General features: G+C 41.0%; 1 protein-coding gene across 1 annotated transcript in view; it reads left to right on the top strand.

The window, feature by feature from the left end:
• Positions 1-367: 367 nt before the first annotated feature.
• uvrag (UV radiation resistance associated gene) overlaps positions 368-16,643 on the top strand; it is a 77,623-nt gene continuing 61,347 nt past the window's right edge. Inside the window, exons 1-6 of the mRNA XM_066699533.1 lie at positions 368-743; positions 3,754-3,871; positions 4,182-4,216; positions 7,692-7,853; positions 7,985-8,059; positions 8,591-8,676. Coding sequence (XP_066555630.1) covers positions 639-743; positions 3,754-3,871; positions 4,182-4,216; positions 7,692-7,853; positions 7,985-8,059; positions 8,591-8,676 — 581 coding nt within the window. The 5' untranslated portion in view covers positions 368-638. The remainder of the gene's footprint in view (positions 744-3,753; positions 3,872-4,181; positions 4,217-7,691; positions 7,854-7,984; positions 8,060-8,590; positions 8,677-16,643) is intronic.

Raw genomic sequence — 16,643 nt, 5'->3', positions numbered from 1 at the left:
AAAGCATGCATCTCTGCTTAACAAATGTTAAAAATATGCGTTTCACCATTGACCCTCTCCCATTCTTGATGTTACAAATAAGGTACTGATATTAATGAGGTGACCCGTTTCAGAGGGGCTGCTCTGATGCAAAGATCTTACATTAATGCAATCTAGTTCTTGTATGATCTTTGCATCAGAGCAGCCCCTCTGAAACGGGTCACGTTATTAATACCAGCGCCTTCTGCACCGCCTTCCTTATGACAGGAAAACAACCCGACACGAGTTCCTGCTGCACACGCACGCCCCTCCCCCTCCACTGTGATTGACGGCCCCCCCCGCTAATCACCGTGCTCCGTCCCCCTGCGAGTCCTCGCTTGACCAAATGATCGGCGTCGCAACCGACCAATCAGGACCCGCCCGGGGCTTGACGCAGGACGGGGGGTGTAGGGTAATGGCTTCCTGAGCGAGTCTCACTTTGTTTATGTCGTGCCACAGACAGCTGGGCTTGAAAAGAGAAATTAAACTGTCTACACGCACCGATACCCCCGCCGCGGACCCAGCCAGCGGGTACCAGGCCGGTGACCAGCCGCCGTGGCTTGCCGGAGTAATGCGCCGTTTTCCTGAATGAAGCGAATGCCCCTGGATCCGTCAGGAGGATGAGCTCGGTTGCCGGTCGGGATATCGTTGTCTCTGCCGCCGCTGTCAGCAACGCCGGAGCCGCATCGTCCCGGGCCCTGCACGTCGAGCTCACGTCCCAGCAGGTAAGGAGAAGCGGGGCGATTTCCCGCAGCGTTGTAACCCGCCGAGGTGGACGATGACACGGAGCTGCAGGCTACCAGCACGTCCTGGTCTGAAAGGGCCTGGGCGACTCCGGGTTCTTGGCTGCATTGAATCACCTGCAGGCGGGAAAAGAAGGCATGCTAGTTAACCTTCCTTTCCTGTCATATGAATGCCCACTCGATTGATCTGTGCACAGGTCTGCAAACGAGGGCTGAATAACGTGACCCACATATTAACGTCAAGCACCAGATCTTGCAGCAGCTTAGTCCCATGCCTGTGACCGCTCTCTGCCCTGTTGACAGGTCTGCACTGACAGCACAGGCACAGACGTGAAGACTGGAGCAACACCAAGACTGGGCTCACACCCAGCATCCTTAACCCTAATCAGAGTTGCATCAGCATGCTTTTCTTTGCTAGACATTGTCAGTGTATCATTTCAGTCTGTGTGCTGTTTATCCAGCCTTATTATCGTCTATTCAATTGATAGCCCATAACGTGCTAGTCACATATTAACAGACGCTTCGTTTTGATTATACAGCAGTATGCACACTAATTTGTGCTGACTTTGCAAAGTCAATTGTGCCATATTTGTCTTCTATAAAGCTCCCACTTCTAGGATCACACTCCTGCTTGCTTCCCTGCTGTCATCGGTGCAGGGCAATGCTGTGCATCAGATGGATGCAGCACTGAGCAAGTCAAATGGTTTGTGCAAAGTCAAAGCAACCCTGCACTTTTAGACCACCATAGACAGCGAAGACCTAATGCTGTATGTGGAGTGAGTCCTCTCTACCCCACTCGGGCCCTTTAGGTCTGGTGGGAATGTGCTGCTTTTCTAAGAACAAGACAAATCGTAGACAGTCCCTGCAGCAGCATTCACTGTTGCTGTTATTATTTTTAGTTTTGTTTTTGGTTCGTAGCAGCTCCTCTCAAATACAGTTCAACATAGGCATGTCTAGCCATGTGATAGGTTGCCAGCTGTTTATCTTTTTGAAATGAAACTCGCCCACACAAAGACACAGTTCAAAGCACTATGCCCAGTTTTGGCTCCTCTCTCTCTTAACGTTTCTGTTTTAAGTTCTCCCTGTGGTATAACGTCCGTTTTGTTAGCTTTTTCCTTCCCCTTCTGCATTACCTCATTAGGCTGGTGAACATTGGCAGTTCCTTATGTAATTGGCTCCATGAAGCTAAAACTTATTTAATCAGCGGCCGTGACAGAGCCGGCGCTGTTACGTGGGCTCTGCTGTCAGGAGACTCCACAAAGGCAGCCTGTAACAGCTTCACAAAAAAAAGAAAGAGGAGAAAAAACAGTGGTCACTCACACAATAAGTCAACGTGAGCTGTTTGGCACGCTCCAAATCAATGCCCGACTATACGTTTTACTCAGAATGGCTGAACCAGCAAGTGTCTAGAACTGAGATGCATATAAACTCTGCTCTGTTGACCTGGAAGCACAAGGCCTGACAGCAGCCTTTATTTTGTTACCCATTTTAGTATTGTCCGAAATTTGTTGATACATATTTTCTGTTTGACCAATTTATATGCAGTCCTGTTTGTTTTCCTTTCTGTTGTACTTTTGGAGCATTTGGTATCCTCCGAAGTGATTATTTTTTCTCCAAATAGTCTTGCATATTAAGTGAAATTTACTCAGCTTGTTCTTTATACCTAGCAGTATATGTTTAAAAGCCAGAGCCCCGAGCTGAAGGATGTAAACTATTCGTCGTTGATTTGGTGATCCGCTGGAATTCTGGCAAGTTTGGAGTCTGAGGTTTTACTGCTGCAATATACATAATTTTTCTCTTATTCCTGACGCTTATCACAGACGTCTGAAGAAACCCCAGAACAAATGTGATTTGTGCAAAGGTTTAATCTCATAGGGAATCCCATGACTTATGTTAATGCCTGCAGTAACTGCTATGGTACACCATGTAAGACTTTGGCTGAAGAATCTTGAAGTTCAGCCTGAAGGTATGCTGTAGAAATGATTTCATTTTTTTCTTCTTTTACTTTTTTGTCTTGTGTAGTTTACAGTAAGTGGGGATTCACTTCTTTCTCCAAAAACAGAACTAAAAAACAAAGAAGGATTTGTTTCCTTCTGGATTTTTTTAAAATAATCTCTGAATTAAAACCTATTTAAAAAAAAAAAATGAATTGAGGATCAGTGTTCTGCTGAACTAGATTTATCAAGGTCAGGTTTTCTTTTTAAACTAACATTGATACAACTCATTTGTAAAGACTAAACACCAGTGCTGCTAAATTGAAAAAATAACTGAATGTTACTTGTTTCTTTTTGGCATTCTGTACAAAGATCTGTCTTTACTTCCAGGGTCATGTGACACCTTAAAAATGTGGGCCTATCTAACCGTATGCTATCTTGGATGGCAAAGGAGAATTTAATGTTTGCGATCTTAAAATAATCACAGATATATTAAAAATACATCGTTACAGTTTGCTTCTTATCCTTACAAATGAAGATTGTTAGGAGTAAACAGAGTTCAAGATCACTTCACTGACAATGTGCTTTTGGGTGGTTCTGTGCACTGTAGCGTGAATCCTGTATCTCAACATGTTCCTTTAGCTAGTATATTTTCACAAATCTGTGCTTTCAAAACATAAGTCAGTCTAAGTTTTGAAATGCATAAATAAATAAATAGATGCATACATACATAAATAAGTAAATACCAGCTCTTTTAAAGGCTTTTTGTAGGTTAGTGCCTTTTAAAGGGGTTGTATTTGTTCTGTATTAATTATTTCTGTGTTTGCGGTTCATTTATTATTATTATTATTATTATTATTATCATCATCAAATTATCTGAAGTACAGTTTCCTTGACCAACGTAGGCTTAAAGGGAACAAGGTGGATTTTAGTGGCTGAGCCTTCTTTGGAGTATGAATCATCTGTCTGCATTTACAGTTTTGTATTTCTGGTGTCTGGTTCTGTATCACACTTAATGCACTAACAACATCTGCACCACATCTGCCTGTCCCTTCCAGCGCCGCCTCCGTCACCTACGCAGCATCGCCGCCCGCAACATCGTGAACAAGAACGGCTCTCCGCTGCTGGACACCTACTTCACTCTGCACCTGTGTGACGACAACTGGATAACCAGAGGTGGCCGCTTGGCTCTGCATACCCACAATGCAACAGGACCACGTTCAGTGCTCCCCTTGATGCACAGTTAATGCTAACACTTTTGACACCGTTTTATTTTGCTGCACAGCTCTTGGATTGCATGTTTCTGGGCATTGATGTAATTTTATACTGACTCAAGACTATATAGTCATTTTTAAGATAATCATCTGTAATCCTAGATTCGAATCATATCCTCCACACTGCCAAACCAGTGATGCATTTCAACCCAAACCAGAGCTCACAGCGGATGTTCTGATGCATGTGTTTCTGTTTTTATTCCCTCCCCCAGACTTTTACAAGAGCGAAGTCATAAGGGACTCATTGGTAAGTGTCAGTTTTAATAATAAAGTATATAATGTAGACTTAAAGCTGTTTATTACACATAGCCTAAAATATCTATATGATTGCATATACCTTTGACAGTTAAAAAGTGGGTTTCTTTAGGCCCATATTAGTGTCGGTAACTTAGTAGTGAAGCCGAGCTGTAGTGACGTGTCTGGGAGCTGGAAGATAACTGTATTTACCAAAGAAAACACGTGAGTGAGCTATTCTATACAATTTAAATAGGTTTAGCTGATTGAGTAAAGTCTAACTAATGGGCAAAGACCAACGAGTCCTGTGACAGCTGCAGTCGAATGCTCTGTGGTTTATTGTTTTAGCTCTGGTTCCATTATATTGCACCCTACTTGAAAACGGGAAGCTCTTGGGACACATTGGTCAAGATTTCACTTACTCGTACCGCACAAGCGCACTGCAACGCTCGCACTTTGCATTTATGCTGTAAGACACCAAGCACTTCCAGTTTTATGTTACCAGTCATAACAGTTTGGGAGAAACTGAAACTCTCCATCTCAGTAGGCAGCTATAATAGGAGAAGTTCAACATAAGATCTACGCTATCTATAATCTGCTATAATTTTAAGATAGCAGCTGCGAGTATGTTAGTGCAGTAGGAGTGAAGTTATGGTCTTTATCATTATAGTAATACCAGCTTATTAGTGTGCCCTGCCACCATATTCATGCCGTAATGTCAGCCGACACAAAACTAGCATCTCTAAAGTTGAATTTCCCAAAGCCCAATACATGTCAGTTAGAGTATTTTGTATTGTGTGTAGTAGGATTGGTGTGGTTTCCTGTACTTGTCCAGCTATACAATATACTACAGTCACAATAGACTCTTTAGTACAGCATTAATTAATATGAAGTGTAGAATTGGGGTGGGGGTGGCATTCCTGCCCAATGCAGGATAAAAACTTTACATAATGAACAAGTGAGTACAGAGAGCAAGTCTTTTTTCCCAGGAACATGGCATCGCAGATAAATCTCAGCTTTTTTAAGGACAAAGGCAGTATGCTTCAGTTTCAGTTTTTCAATGTAAATGTTTCTACAGGTAATTAACCATGGAGGTGCACTCATAAAACTGTACTTTGGTGTGAAGTTTCTTTTGAGGCCTGAGATACTTTGGTACAAACACTGCCCTTTTAACTTGGTAATACCCTCACGGTTAAATACTCATTAAGCCCAGATGAAATCCGTCTGTGAAATCTTCTTAATCGCACAATCTCTTTATTCCTCGCTGCAACAGCAACATGAGATTTACACACAGATATTCTTAGGGAAAGATTACGGTCTGATTTTTTTTTTTTGGAGGAGAGCAGGCCCCAAGTTTCTTTCGTTTTTCTTTTCCAAGAAAACTTGCAGGGGGCATTTCCTGGTAACAAATAAAAACGTCTTGACCTTTATTGGGCCTTTAGATCATGTTGGACTTCCTGTGTCATGGCCGCTCAGAGTTTAGGGAATGTGAGCCAAATATATAATACAAAATAGAAAAGCCCCCCCCCAGCCATCTTGTTTTTGCAATAGATAATTGCATGCATGCCTGTGCCAGAGTAAAAACAGTTCACTTGAGGTATTTTTCAGCATTATACATATTAAATCAGTACTGTAATTGATTTAATGATCGTGTATATTTCATCCAATATACCAGAAATTGAAGGCTGCTTGTTAATGGATTGTTTTACAGTTGTTTTCTCTCTGGAACGTTTAAAATACTCTGTACAATGCTGCTGCTTGAATACCATCAGATGCCTACGTTTGCAAATCCGTGTAATCGTTAGATTGATCCTAATCTCATCATAAATTAATACTTTACAAATCACATTTAAGACCCATGAGTAAACGTGTCCTTTGGTATGTGTGTCATGGGTGCGCATGTGGTGAGTTAACCTAAATGAGATACATCTGTCATGGCAAGCGGTCATATGATCAGAGTCCCTAAATACACTCTTGCGGTGGCTGATGTATTGTGTTTCTGTGATCATAACCTTTTTCAAGTTCGGTTTGGTTTGGTTGCTATAATAGGTTCTTCAGCAGGTATAGTCACGCACTGAGCAGGAAAGCAAAAGTGCCTTGCAGACGCACTCTCTCCTGTTCAAAACGGCTCTGTCAGGCCCTCCTGGGAGAGAATTCCCTGTAGTAATGCTGCAGTCCAGGTGTCTTTATTTAAAATATGAGAAGTAGAGGCCTACATATCCAATGAGAGAGACTGGAGAAATAATTAGTTTTCCTTTTGTAACTGAAACGATTTGACATTGTCTCAGTCTTTCAGTCAGTGTGAATGTAATGTGAATGTTTGAGCTGCAGCACCATGCATGTTTTTCCCAGAGGAACCTGAATCTTTCCTCGGGCAACATTGATGGGAAGTCTCAGCCCTCTCTGAGCGGTCTTGGCACGGCCATCCGTCACGGTTTCCTCTGCACCTACGATTATGTCCATTTCCTCCGTGTTTTTCAAACCTGTTCTCCTTCCAAAGACATGTATGCTCCATCCCCCCCATTTCCTGTTTTCCTCTTAGGTCTGTCTTTCTATCTGTCCCACTGCTGAGTGACCCTAGGTCCGAGCCCTGGGTATTTTATCAGCTGCATATCCGTTTGCAGGAAGACATGCATGGATTCCTTTTATTAACTTTTATTATTATTATTATTATTATTATTATTTAAACCATGCGTTTTTCATTTCTTGTGTCCATGTGTAGGGTACATAACCACATACTGCATCAGTAAGGAATCAATACCTAAGACAAACCGTATTATTATAGTGAAGATACCTAGTGTTTTGTAGACCATTTACAACACTGTAGACTGCTTTACAACACTGTAAATGAGCCGCTGTCATACACTTAAACATGCTATTCTTGTACAATAATGACTGGGACAATATGAGTTTACACAAATATAGTTTAAAAAGCTGATTTGAATTACTTTGCAGTAGTTCTTCCCTGAGTTGCTGTGATGAGAACAGCGCGGGTGGCGTGGGTTAGTTTTACAAACCAAATCTGTCACCAAAATTAAATAAAAGCAGATGGCATACTAGGCAGATTGGATCTTATATTGGAAAGCTCTTGTTTTTTTCTTATGAGCCATTTATAGTATTGTTTAAAAGTAAAATGTTTATTTGTCATTAGATTGCAGGTACTGGTTGAAAATCTGATTGCTCTGAACAAAAAGAAAAGGAGAAACACTTTGCTTCTTGTCTCCTGGATTTTGAGCTTAGAAAGAAGACACAGTATCATTATTATTTATAATAATAATAATAATAATAATAATAATATCTTAAAAGAATACTATGGTCTCTCATGTGAGCTGGTCATGTGAGTGGATATAGGGAGCGCCTGACGGGCCCAGTAGTGTTCAGATCATGGCTCTTGTTTAGCGACAGCCGACCCTGACAAACCTGACTCGAGACCCTCGGCCGAGCCTTTGTGACTGATCTCGATTTCTTGTTGGTTTTTATTCCCCCAGAACCCAACATGGAGGAGTCTGGACTTCGGCATGCTGCCCGACCTGCTCGACATGTCTGTCTCATGTTTCGTGGTGCGGATCTGGGGCGGTCGGAGGGAGCAGTACCAGCTCCTCATCGAGTGGAAGGTCAACCTGGACGGCCTGCGCTACACCGGACAGCAGGTGAGCGCACCCCCTCTGTATCGGAAAAAGGATCAAATGTTTAATTCTCTCAACCTATTCTGAAACCTTTCCCCAATTCACTCTCAGTTACACACACTGACAAGACCCCCTCTCTTTTTGCTTCCTAATAGATTCGTTCCCGTAATTCCAATGAGATCATATTTGGATTGAATGATGGCTACTATGCAGCCCACTACGATCAGAGGGTAAGAGCAGATACGGAAACTGTCGCTTGCAGGAGGTGTTTGTGTGCTCTGTGGTCAAAGTAAGACCTGTCTCGTCGTTTTCCCAACTGCCTCAACGCGTATCGTTTCCACATGGAAAGTGTAGGGAAGATAACTAACTGCTGAGTGATTCAATCAGTGATTCAATCAGTGATTTAATCATCCTCGTTTAATCGTTTACCACTTAATACTATTACGAATGCCAAGTTGAGCCATTACAGCCTTCTTTCTGTGGGTTGCCTGGTCTGTAATACTCTCGGTAATAAACCCCAGTCGCAAACGTTTGCTGTGTTCCAGTCCTAAATAATCCATCTCTCTGTCTAACCACTTTAACACAGAATAAGAGGGTCGGTTCATCCAGGTTGTTCTCATTATAGAAATTAATAATAATAATCCCCAAAAATTTAGAGAAACCATAAAAATAGAATAATTAAGGCTCAACCCAAATCGAGTTGTTTGAATACAAGTGTAAAGTGTATGTATGGATTTATTGACAGATCGATTTTGTTTTAGGATCACTCCGAAAGGAAGAAAAACAGTTTGCTTCAAGTGGACCAGAGTGCTGTCCGGAACTCCTATAGTGTCTTTTCTCTGTTGAGGTGAGAGCACATTGTTGTAAAGAAGGATTTTGGTATTTTAGCAAATAGGAGCACAGGCCACTTTGTCACTTAACCAGCCATGTTATACGTAGATTAAGTAATATCAACTATGTTATATAAATATGTTAACTATTAAATAGTTTGTAAACTGTTTTATGAGTGATAGTTTAAAAATGCTTTTCGACTTTCAAGAGGTTAGAGGTGTATTTATATAATAATTTTATTACAGTATTTTGCACTGCCCTCTGGTGAATATTATTAGAATCACAAGGATGATCTATTAAACTTTCATTACAGACTCCTTCTGAAGGCATCACAGTTTAGGGCAGGGTAAATAAAAAAACCCGGTATAAATCATTTGCAGAGCGACAGAAGTTCATGTGAAAGTTACTTTGAGATTAGAAGTGGTTTAAAATGTAATCTAGGTAAACCATAAGAACGGGTCATAATCCCAGTGGACTGTTTGGCATTATAAAGCTTGTAAAGATTTGTTGACACTTGCGATTGACGCCACATGGTGGAGCCATTACACCACTTACGTGGGCTGTGAGGACTGTTTGCAAAGACGCTGAATTTATAGCATTTCAGTGCGTTTTTATTAATACTAAAATAGCATATATATGTTATATATATGTTTTTTTTCGTATATAACAGTGAATCAAAATCCATTTTTTTTATTGAATAATGTTTGCTCTCCTAAAAAAGAGGAGTCTTTGCAGGCCGTTCTCACTTCTTCAGTAGAAACGTCAAGCTGTGTTGCATGGCGACGACGTGCCGTGTGCTTGACATGTGGCTTGTTTAGGCCCTGGCTATGAGGTGTTTAAAAAGATTGGCCCAGGAGGTTTTCTGCAGTGTATCACTCGGGCTTTCGAGACATTCGAGTGCCCTGGGCAATATCAGCATGTAGATTACACTGAGCCAGGGTCCTGATGCCTGTCCCTGAGCATTACTGGCTTCAGAAGAAAACATGCTTCTTGCAGAGGGGCTCTGACTTTCTCACCTTTCTCTCCAGCGGGTTCCCCAGTGACTGTCAGTGCCCACGCTGCTCTGCTGCTGCTGTGTGGGGCCTGTTTCTCATGCAGGGATCGTTATACAGGCCTAACTCTATTGAAGTCTGTGTCCTGGGCCTCTCCTGTAGGATCTGATCCCTCTAGCCAGGGGGGGTGAATACATTCCCATCTTTGTCATTCTGTTCCAACTTTTTTTCTTTTGTTGGGGGTTTAATCTTGGCAACTCGTTTTTTATCTGCTTCATTGTACTCCTCTCAAGCTCTAGGCTAGGAGAACGTGGTTTCCTCTTGAAGAGGAGCCAGAACATCAGATTATTTTCTTAATACAGTATGTCAATGCTGGCATGAGACCTAGATTGTGACTTCGCTCTAAAAAAATCTGTTTCATCTTCTGATTAGTGCACACTATTTATTTTGTGAGTATTTACAATGTTTCTTGAATTAATCATCTTTATATGGGCTACTTTATATATTAAAAAATAGACTAGTATAGAATTGGCCAAAATATACATATATATCTTTCAATATATATGTATTTAGTGTTCTCTTTAGGATATACCTGAAATCAGTGAAACTGAAATGTGATGGTTAAGGGAGCCAAAAGGTTCTTCTAGCTTTAATAATGTGTTTGACTTATTTCTAACTTGACTACTTGCTGACTGCTTTGAAGCAATTGTAGTCTTCAGAAACTGATGAAGAAAGCCTGCCTTTAATTCAGAAGGAACTGTTTAACTAAAGGACATGGACAGAGTCCTTGGGTTCATGGCTATTTCATCCTTCACTGTAATGTAAGCTGGCCTGACACGTTGCTGATGGAGTGATTTTGCATTGCAGGCAATGAGAGGATGTGACTTTTTACAGCACAAAGAAATATGTGAACTGAGGAAGAGTTGGTCAGATATCAGCTACTGAGCTTTGAAAACCAGGCAGTGCATTTATCAAAGTGTTGGATATTGCTGAAATGAACGCCTATATTGTGTGTGTTTTTTTTAAAACTGTAAATAGATGAAGAAAACTGAACATAGTAAGTAACCCATTACAAATATAGAGAAAAATTGTTCTTTGTACAACAGGGTTTACATTTTTTGGAGGGGGCACATGGAAATCTTGTGTTCTGGGCCTCCAGTGAGGACTGTCCCAGAGTTGCATACCAATATTTCTTATCAATACATGTCACACTCCCAATCTTAGCCCTTCAGTTCACTGTCAGCTTGATGAGCAGGGGGGATTAGAGCAAATGGAATTGAAAGAACAAAAGTACATGTCTTTCACTCTGGTAATTTTGTTGCTTTTCTAGGACTTTTTGTACATAAGTGTAAATAAGTCCCTTTTCAATACACCACACAATATGGACTGTATTAACATAATGTTTTCAAGTGGTACATTTGTGTGTGGACATGCAAATCTGAATTTATTTATTCCAAATCAATTCCCAATCCCCGGGTGACTGACTAATGATTAAATGTATTGAAGTTAAGAATGCCAAGAGGCTCCTGAAACAACAGGTTTTCTCAATATGTTTCCGTGCTATGAGCACTCTAGTTGAGTCAGTAGCTTTGGATGCCATACAAGCAATGATTGACAGGATGTTGATAGATGCTGGAAACAAGAAAAAAGGCCATCTTCCACAGCTGCATATTTCACAATGCAAAGGAGGAGAAACCTAAACTCTTAACATGAGAACACATGACATGTTTTTAGTCTTGTTTATTTACAATACATCGAAATATGTTTTACTGCTTTAACTCTTTTTTTTTGGGGGGGGGGGGAGTTTATTTATTTTTTCTTTCTTCTGGACGTGACGTGATTGGTTAGAGTTGGACATTGTGGCATAAGACTCCCATTTGAGATTCCTTTCATAGCTGTGTGAGCACTGCCCTGTCTCAACTATACAGTGATCTGCAATTTTGTCTCCTGTGGATGGCAGTTATGTGCCAGATTGCTTCGATCTCTCTAGTGTTGTGTTTTAAAGCAGACAAACGCCCTCCTGGGAGTTCAGGTCAGGACGCTAAGCCCATTCCCCTGGTGACCTGCACAGGTTTCACTGTGTAGTTGTTCCACATTGTCTGCACAGAACAAAGGCATTGATAGCTGAAACCGTAAACTCGGGCAAAGGAAGGACGTATGATTCTCAAGCAGGAAGAACTTATTTTCATTATAGACCCAAAGATAGGAAAGAAAATAAATAAATAAAAATGTGAGTCTGGGGAGATCAGTGTCCCTGTTGAACACAGGGCGTCCAGTACAGTAGGAAAGGGAAGCAGATTAAGGAGAACCTGAGCACACCGTGCTTGTACGCCGCACATTTTGAAGCCAAGTGTCTTTACAGTTGCTCCTCTGTGGGGATTCACAGCGATGGAATAATCTTCACGATTTAACGTTTTTTGTTTCTCCTCACAGAATACAATCTGCTTCTTTTCTTTTTTTCAGTTTCCCCCCACAGATACCACCTAGTACATATTTCCAGGAGGTTAACAGGCCACACCCTCCCTTTTCTACTCCATAACATCTCTTGTCTTATTATTATTTTCTTTGCCGGAGCCCTGACATTTGACTGGCATTTGCGAAAACAAAATCCTGTCCTTGTGCTGCAGGGTTCAGGTCAGCCTTCCCTGTCACTGAAGAGTCAGAACCTGAATAACAGTGGAGGTGATAAAACCTTTTCCTGTAATTATCACGTTTCATCGTCCCTACCCCCTTCCCACCACCTACCCACCTACCCACCCACCACCTCCAGTGTCACTTGTCAGTTGCAAGTGAAGCTACTTAAGAGAAATCAGCCACAGGATATCGTTCTGAATGGGATTAGGAGCAAAAAGTTTTAACAGCTGTTCTAGCGGAGAGGTAAAGCCCAGCCTTGGGCCGGAAAAACATAATTTGAAACGAACAAAATAACTGTCTTCAAAGTGTGAAAACCCCAGCGAGAACATTAAACATCGATCGGTGTTAGTGTTACGCCTCCAGAGCATTTTTGGACCATATAAAAACACCCAGTAAATGCCACTGTTTCTTTCACTCACACAACGTAGATGGGGGGGGGGGGGGGTCTTGCCAGTCAGTAACTGCACCGTTTATAGGGGCTTTGAGATTCCTTGGTTCCAATAACAGGTGCTTATGTGTTTGTTCTTTAATTACCTGACATATTGTATAAGTACATTTTCCTCATGTTTCTTTTCTTGAATCTTAGTACCCGATAGAGACACGATCTCAATGTTTTATGGATGGGGAGGAACACGATTTCTTACTGGTTTGCTTTGCTTTGGTGCATATAAATTATCTTAAGGAGCGGGGATTCGAGTCGATGTTTGAACCACCTCCCTGTGACTGTCTTGCCCGTGCAGCTGTGGCACATCCGTGGAGCACGGCCACTTTCCCTCGCAGCGCTCTGTTTTGCATCTTGCAGCAATTCTGCCCGCTTCTCCCTCCACATCATAACTCTTTTATATTTTCAATCTGCTCATCAATAGGAAGATTAAAAAGCTGTCAACATTACTCTGTGTAGTTATATCTAGACCACATATTTTGAGGGTTTAAAATCTGATTATTCCCTCTTGGCAAGAACATTAATACATTATTTTCCTGTTCAAGCTCTGGAAAGGGGAGTGTGTTTGTTCCTGGTTTTTAATGCATACAGTATTATGTGTTTTTGTTTGCGTGCGTGTGTGTGTATATATACATGTGTGTTTGCGTGCATGTGTGTGGAAATGTGCATGCACGCACACTCTGGGAAGATATTAATTATATCCGATTTCAGATGTTGGTAATGCCATTTATTTTATTTTTTCCTTTTCACAATGTCATATTCAGAGTTTGGGAATGTGTGCCGTGACTCAAAGTTCCTATCTGTAACCTTTGTAGATGCAGATGCTGTCGCCCTCTAAATGACCCAGAGACTTAAGTATCTCTTCCTGTATCTTCCAGATTTACATTTTCCACAAATAAAAGTTGCTGTGTAAACGCTTCTGTTGATGGACGTAATAAGCAGGATCATTTTTTTCTGTCTGCAGAGAGGTGAAAACTACAGTCAGACCAAAATATTTTTAAAGGGATAAATCTTATCTTAATGACATTTCACGAAGTAGACAAATGTTCTTTACAGGGTGTATGGCAAGCTTCTCCGATATCTAGGCATTCCCTTGGAAGGTATTTTGCAGAGGTGTATAAGCTATTTTCTGCTTTGTTTTCTGTCTTTCATGCAAAGCTGTTTTGTCATAACATGGCAGTTTTCTTTTCTTTTATCAGTCTTTTTCTTAAAGCCATATGCAATCACCGGAAGACACGTATTATTTGTATGAATAACAGCAACTAGAGAAGAGCTATAGGGTTAGGAGATCAACTGTGAGCTTCCACATGTTCAGATTACTCCCGAAAGTATTGTCAATAGGGGTGTTACAGAGTTGGGATTGGAAATCAGTGGCAAAAGAGACCCAATCCCATAGAACACCTGTGGGATTAACTGGAAGAGAAGGTAGAGATGAATGTCACTTTACTCTCACTCTAGAAAGTGTGCAGCTGCAGTAAGGACCCCGTATTTCTCTTGTCATGTGTCTCAAAAGCACCGCCGCCGTTCCGTAAAACCGCACGGTGGATCTACACCCTATAAATACTTTGTGAACAGCTGTCTTTGGTATGTGTCTGTTGTCCCAATACTTTTGATAATGTAATGTATTGTCATCTGATAGCTTGGTGTGCCAGAATAAACCATATCATGTAGTGCAGGATAAAAAAAGAAAGATATATATGTACTATTCCATTTTATCTTGGCTTTTTTGATTATTCAGTTCATGCTATGCCTGTATTTCATTTCCTTGCTTGCTTTCTTGTACAAAGAGAATTTCATAGCTTTCAAGATTTATTAGAAGCGGCTTATGAAAGGGAACCGGGAGATGCGAACTCTTGAGCAAAAGCGCAGCGATCCCTGCAGGAATGTCTTTGGGGATGAAGTGCGTTGGCATTGGAGGACTTGGAAGAAGCTGGTTTGCTGAAATAGAATTAATAAATCTAGCCAGGTATCAACTATATTAAAGTGAGCCATTTTTTATTATTATTTTTTCCCACTTTTTGTACTTGGTTCTTTCTTCCTAGATACTGTGTCAGTGGTCATGCAGCGCAGCACTTCTCCTGTTGCTGCCTGTGTTTGCTTACTGGCCTGATTACTCCAGTGCGGACTAGCGATCAGTCATCACTGTTATTGGAATTGATTAGCAAGCAAAGACTCTTTTCTTGGCTGCATGCGGATTCTAAATATTTATTTGGAGATCATCTGTAAAGGAAATGCATTCACCCAAAAAAACGAAAGCAGACTCCGGGGAGGTATGCTGCTCTGTGCCAGTGAGGATTTTCTCAGCTCTTTAGGTTTCATTTGTCATATAGCCTTCCAGCAACTCTATGAGGGATTAGACTCTGTTTATCTCAAGATTAATGTGCACTTTATTTATTTATTTTATTCCCATTTTTTATAGCCCTTACTTGACAGAAAAAATGCCTTGTTTAGAATAATACTTTTTCTTACTTTGAATTGTATATATTATACAGGACACCTACATTTTAAAATGGCATTTTTTTATTTTAAAGAAAGCTTAGATAGACTTGAGTCCAGTTGAGGGATGCTTTTGTGAGTTTAGAAAGTATTTATTTTCTTCTGAAAAAGCAAACAAAACAAGCAAGCCCCTCATGTGTGTTTGCTTTATGTGCTATGGTATTTCATATTGGCAAATATACACAAATATTATGAATATATTTAAATATTATGTGTTTTTTTTAATGTAAAGTGCACATATACTGTATACTCATACACACACCTTTTAGTTTAAAAATAAACCTTGTATGATGAAAAGTATTTAAATTAACTACATCTCTGTTACATCAAACATCTTGACATCATGTGTCATATGTTGACAAGATGACTTTTTGTTTTTATTATTTTATTACTTTATTATTACAATATTGAAAGTTTGCACTGCGCAGAACTTTATGGGAAAGTTTCACCAGCCCCCGTGTGAATATGCTAGTCTTGGCGTAGTGCAGCAGGACAGATAAGCTGTCTGAGGCTCAGATTAGCAGATGTGCAGTAGCCTGGTTCAGGCCCTGCGCGGATAAGAGCTCAGACATGCGTGAAGGCAGTGAGATAACGGCTTTCACCTCAGGGAAGGGCTGGTATCGGATTCCACCATGGCAATCGGCTGGCCAACCAGCAGATAAATGTATCAAATCAATATTCCACCGACATCTGAAAGAAGTAAAGCATCAGCGTAGCATATCAGGCCCTCTGCTCCTCTCAAGTATGTTACAAATTATGTTTTAAAGCAGCAACATAGTGTGTGTGTGTGTGTGTGTGTGTGTGTGTGTGTGTGTGAGGGGAGGGGGGAATGGCACAGCACAGAGATTCATTTTTCCCCCCAGACGGTATTCAATGGTGTAAAAGCAACCGCTGTTAACAGTAACTGTGAGTCTAGAGCACATCAAAGCAAACACAAGAGTACTTACAAAATGTCATAATGGCCCCTTCAGGTTTGTCGAAAGGAAGTATCTTAGAAAGCTAGAACGTTATTAAAGAATCCTGGGGGGGACGGAGTGACGGCCTTTTCCAGCCCTGCTTTAGAAACATTATCTTCCCCACTTCATGACTGCCAGTATTATCCAAAAGTTTTGTTTTCATTAGACATCTGTAGCTGTAATCAAGTGGGGAGAAAAAAAACCTGAAGGAAAGAAGCAGCTCCATGGAGAAACTGCGTAAACCCATCCAAATCTGCGTTAAGTGCCAGCCTACCTAAACATGGTCGGCACTGACACGGCGGTTAACATGACAGTGAACCCAGCCAAAGGCTTAACACAAATTGTAAGATAAATACCTGGTGCGTACAGCGCAGGCAGTGTGATTGCGCCCACTGATTTTCCTCATTGAGCTAATTCAAGAAAAAGGGAAACTTAAAAAAAAAAAAATCTTTAACGGCTGTTT

The sequence above is a fragment of the Amia ocellicauda genome, chromosome 3 (genome assembly GCF_036373705.1).
Source record: "Amia ocellicauda isolate fAmiCal2 chromosome 3, fAmiCal2.hap1, whole genome shotgun sequence".
Taxonomy (NCBI): Eukaryota; Metazoa; Chordata; class Actinopteri; order Amiiformes; family Amiidae; genus Amia; species Amia ocellicauda.
This window is presented reverse-complemented; position numbering and strand designations above follow the sequence as displayed.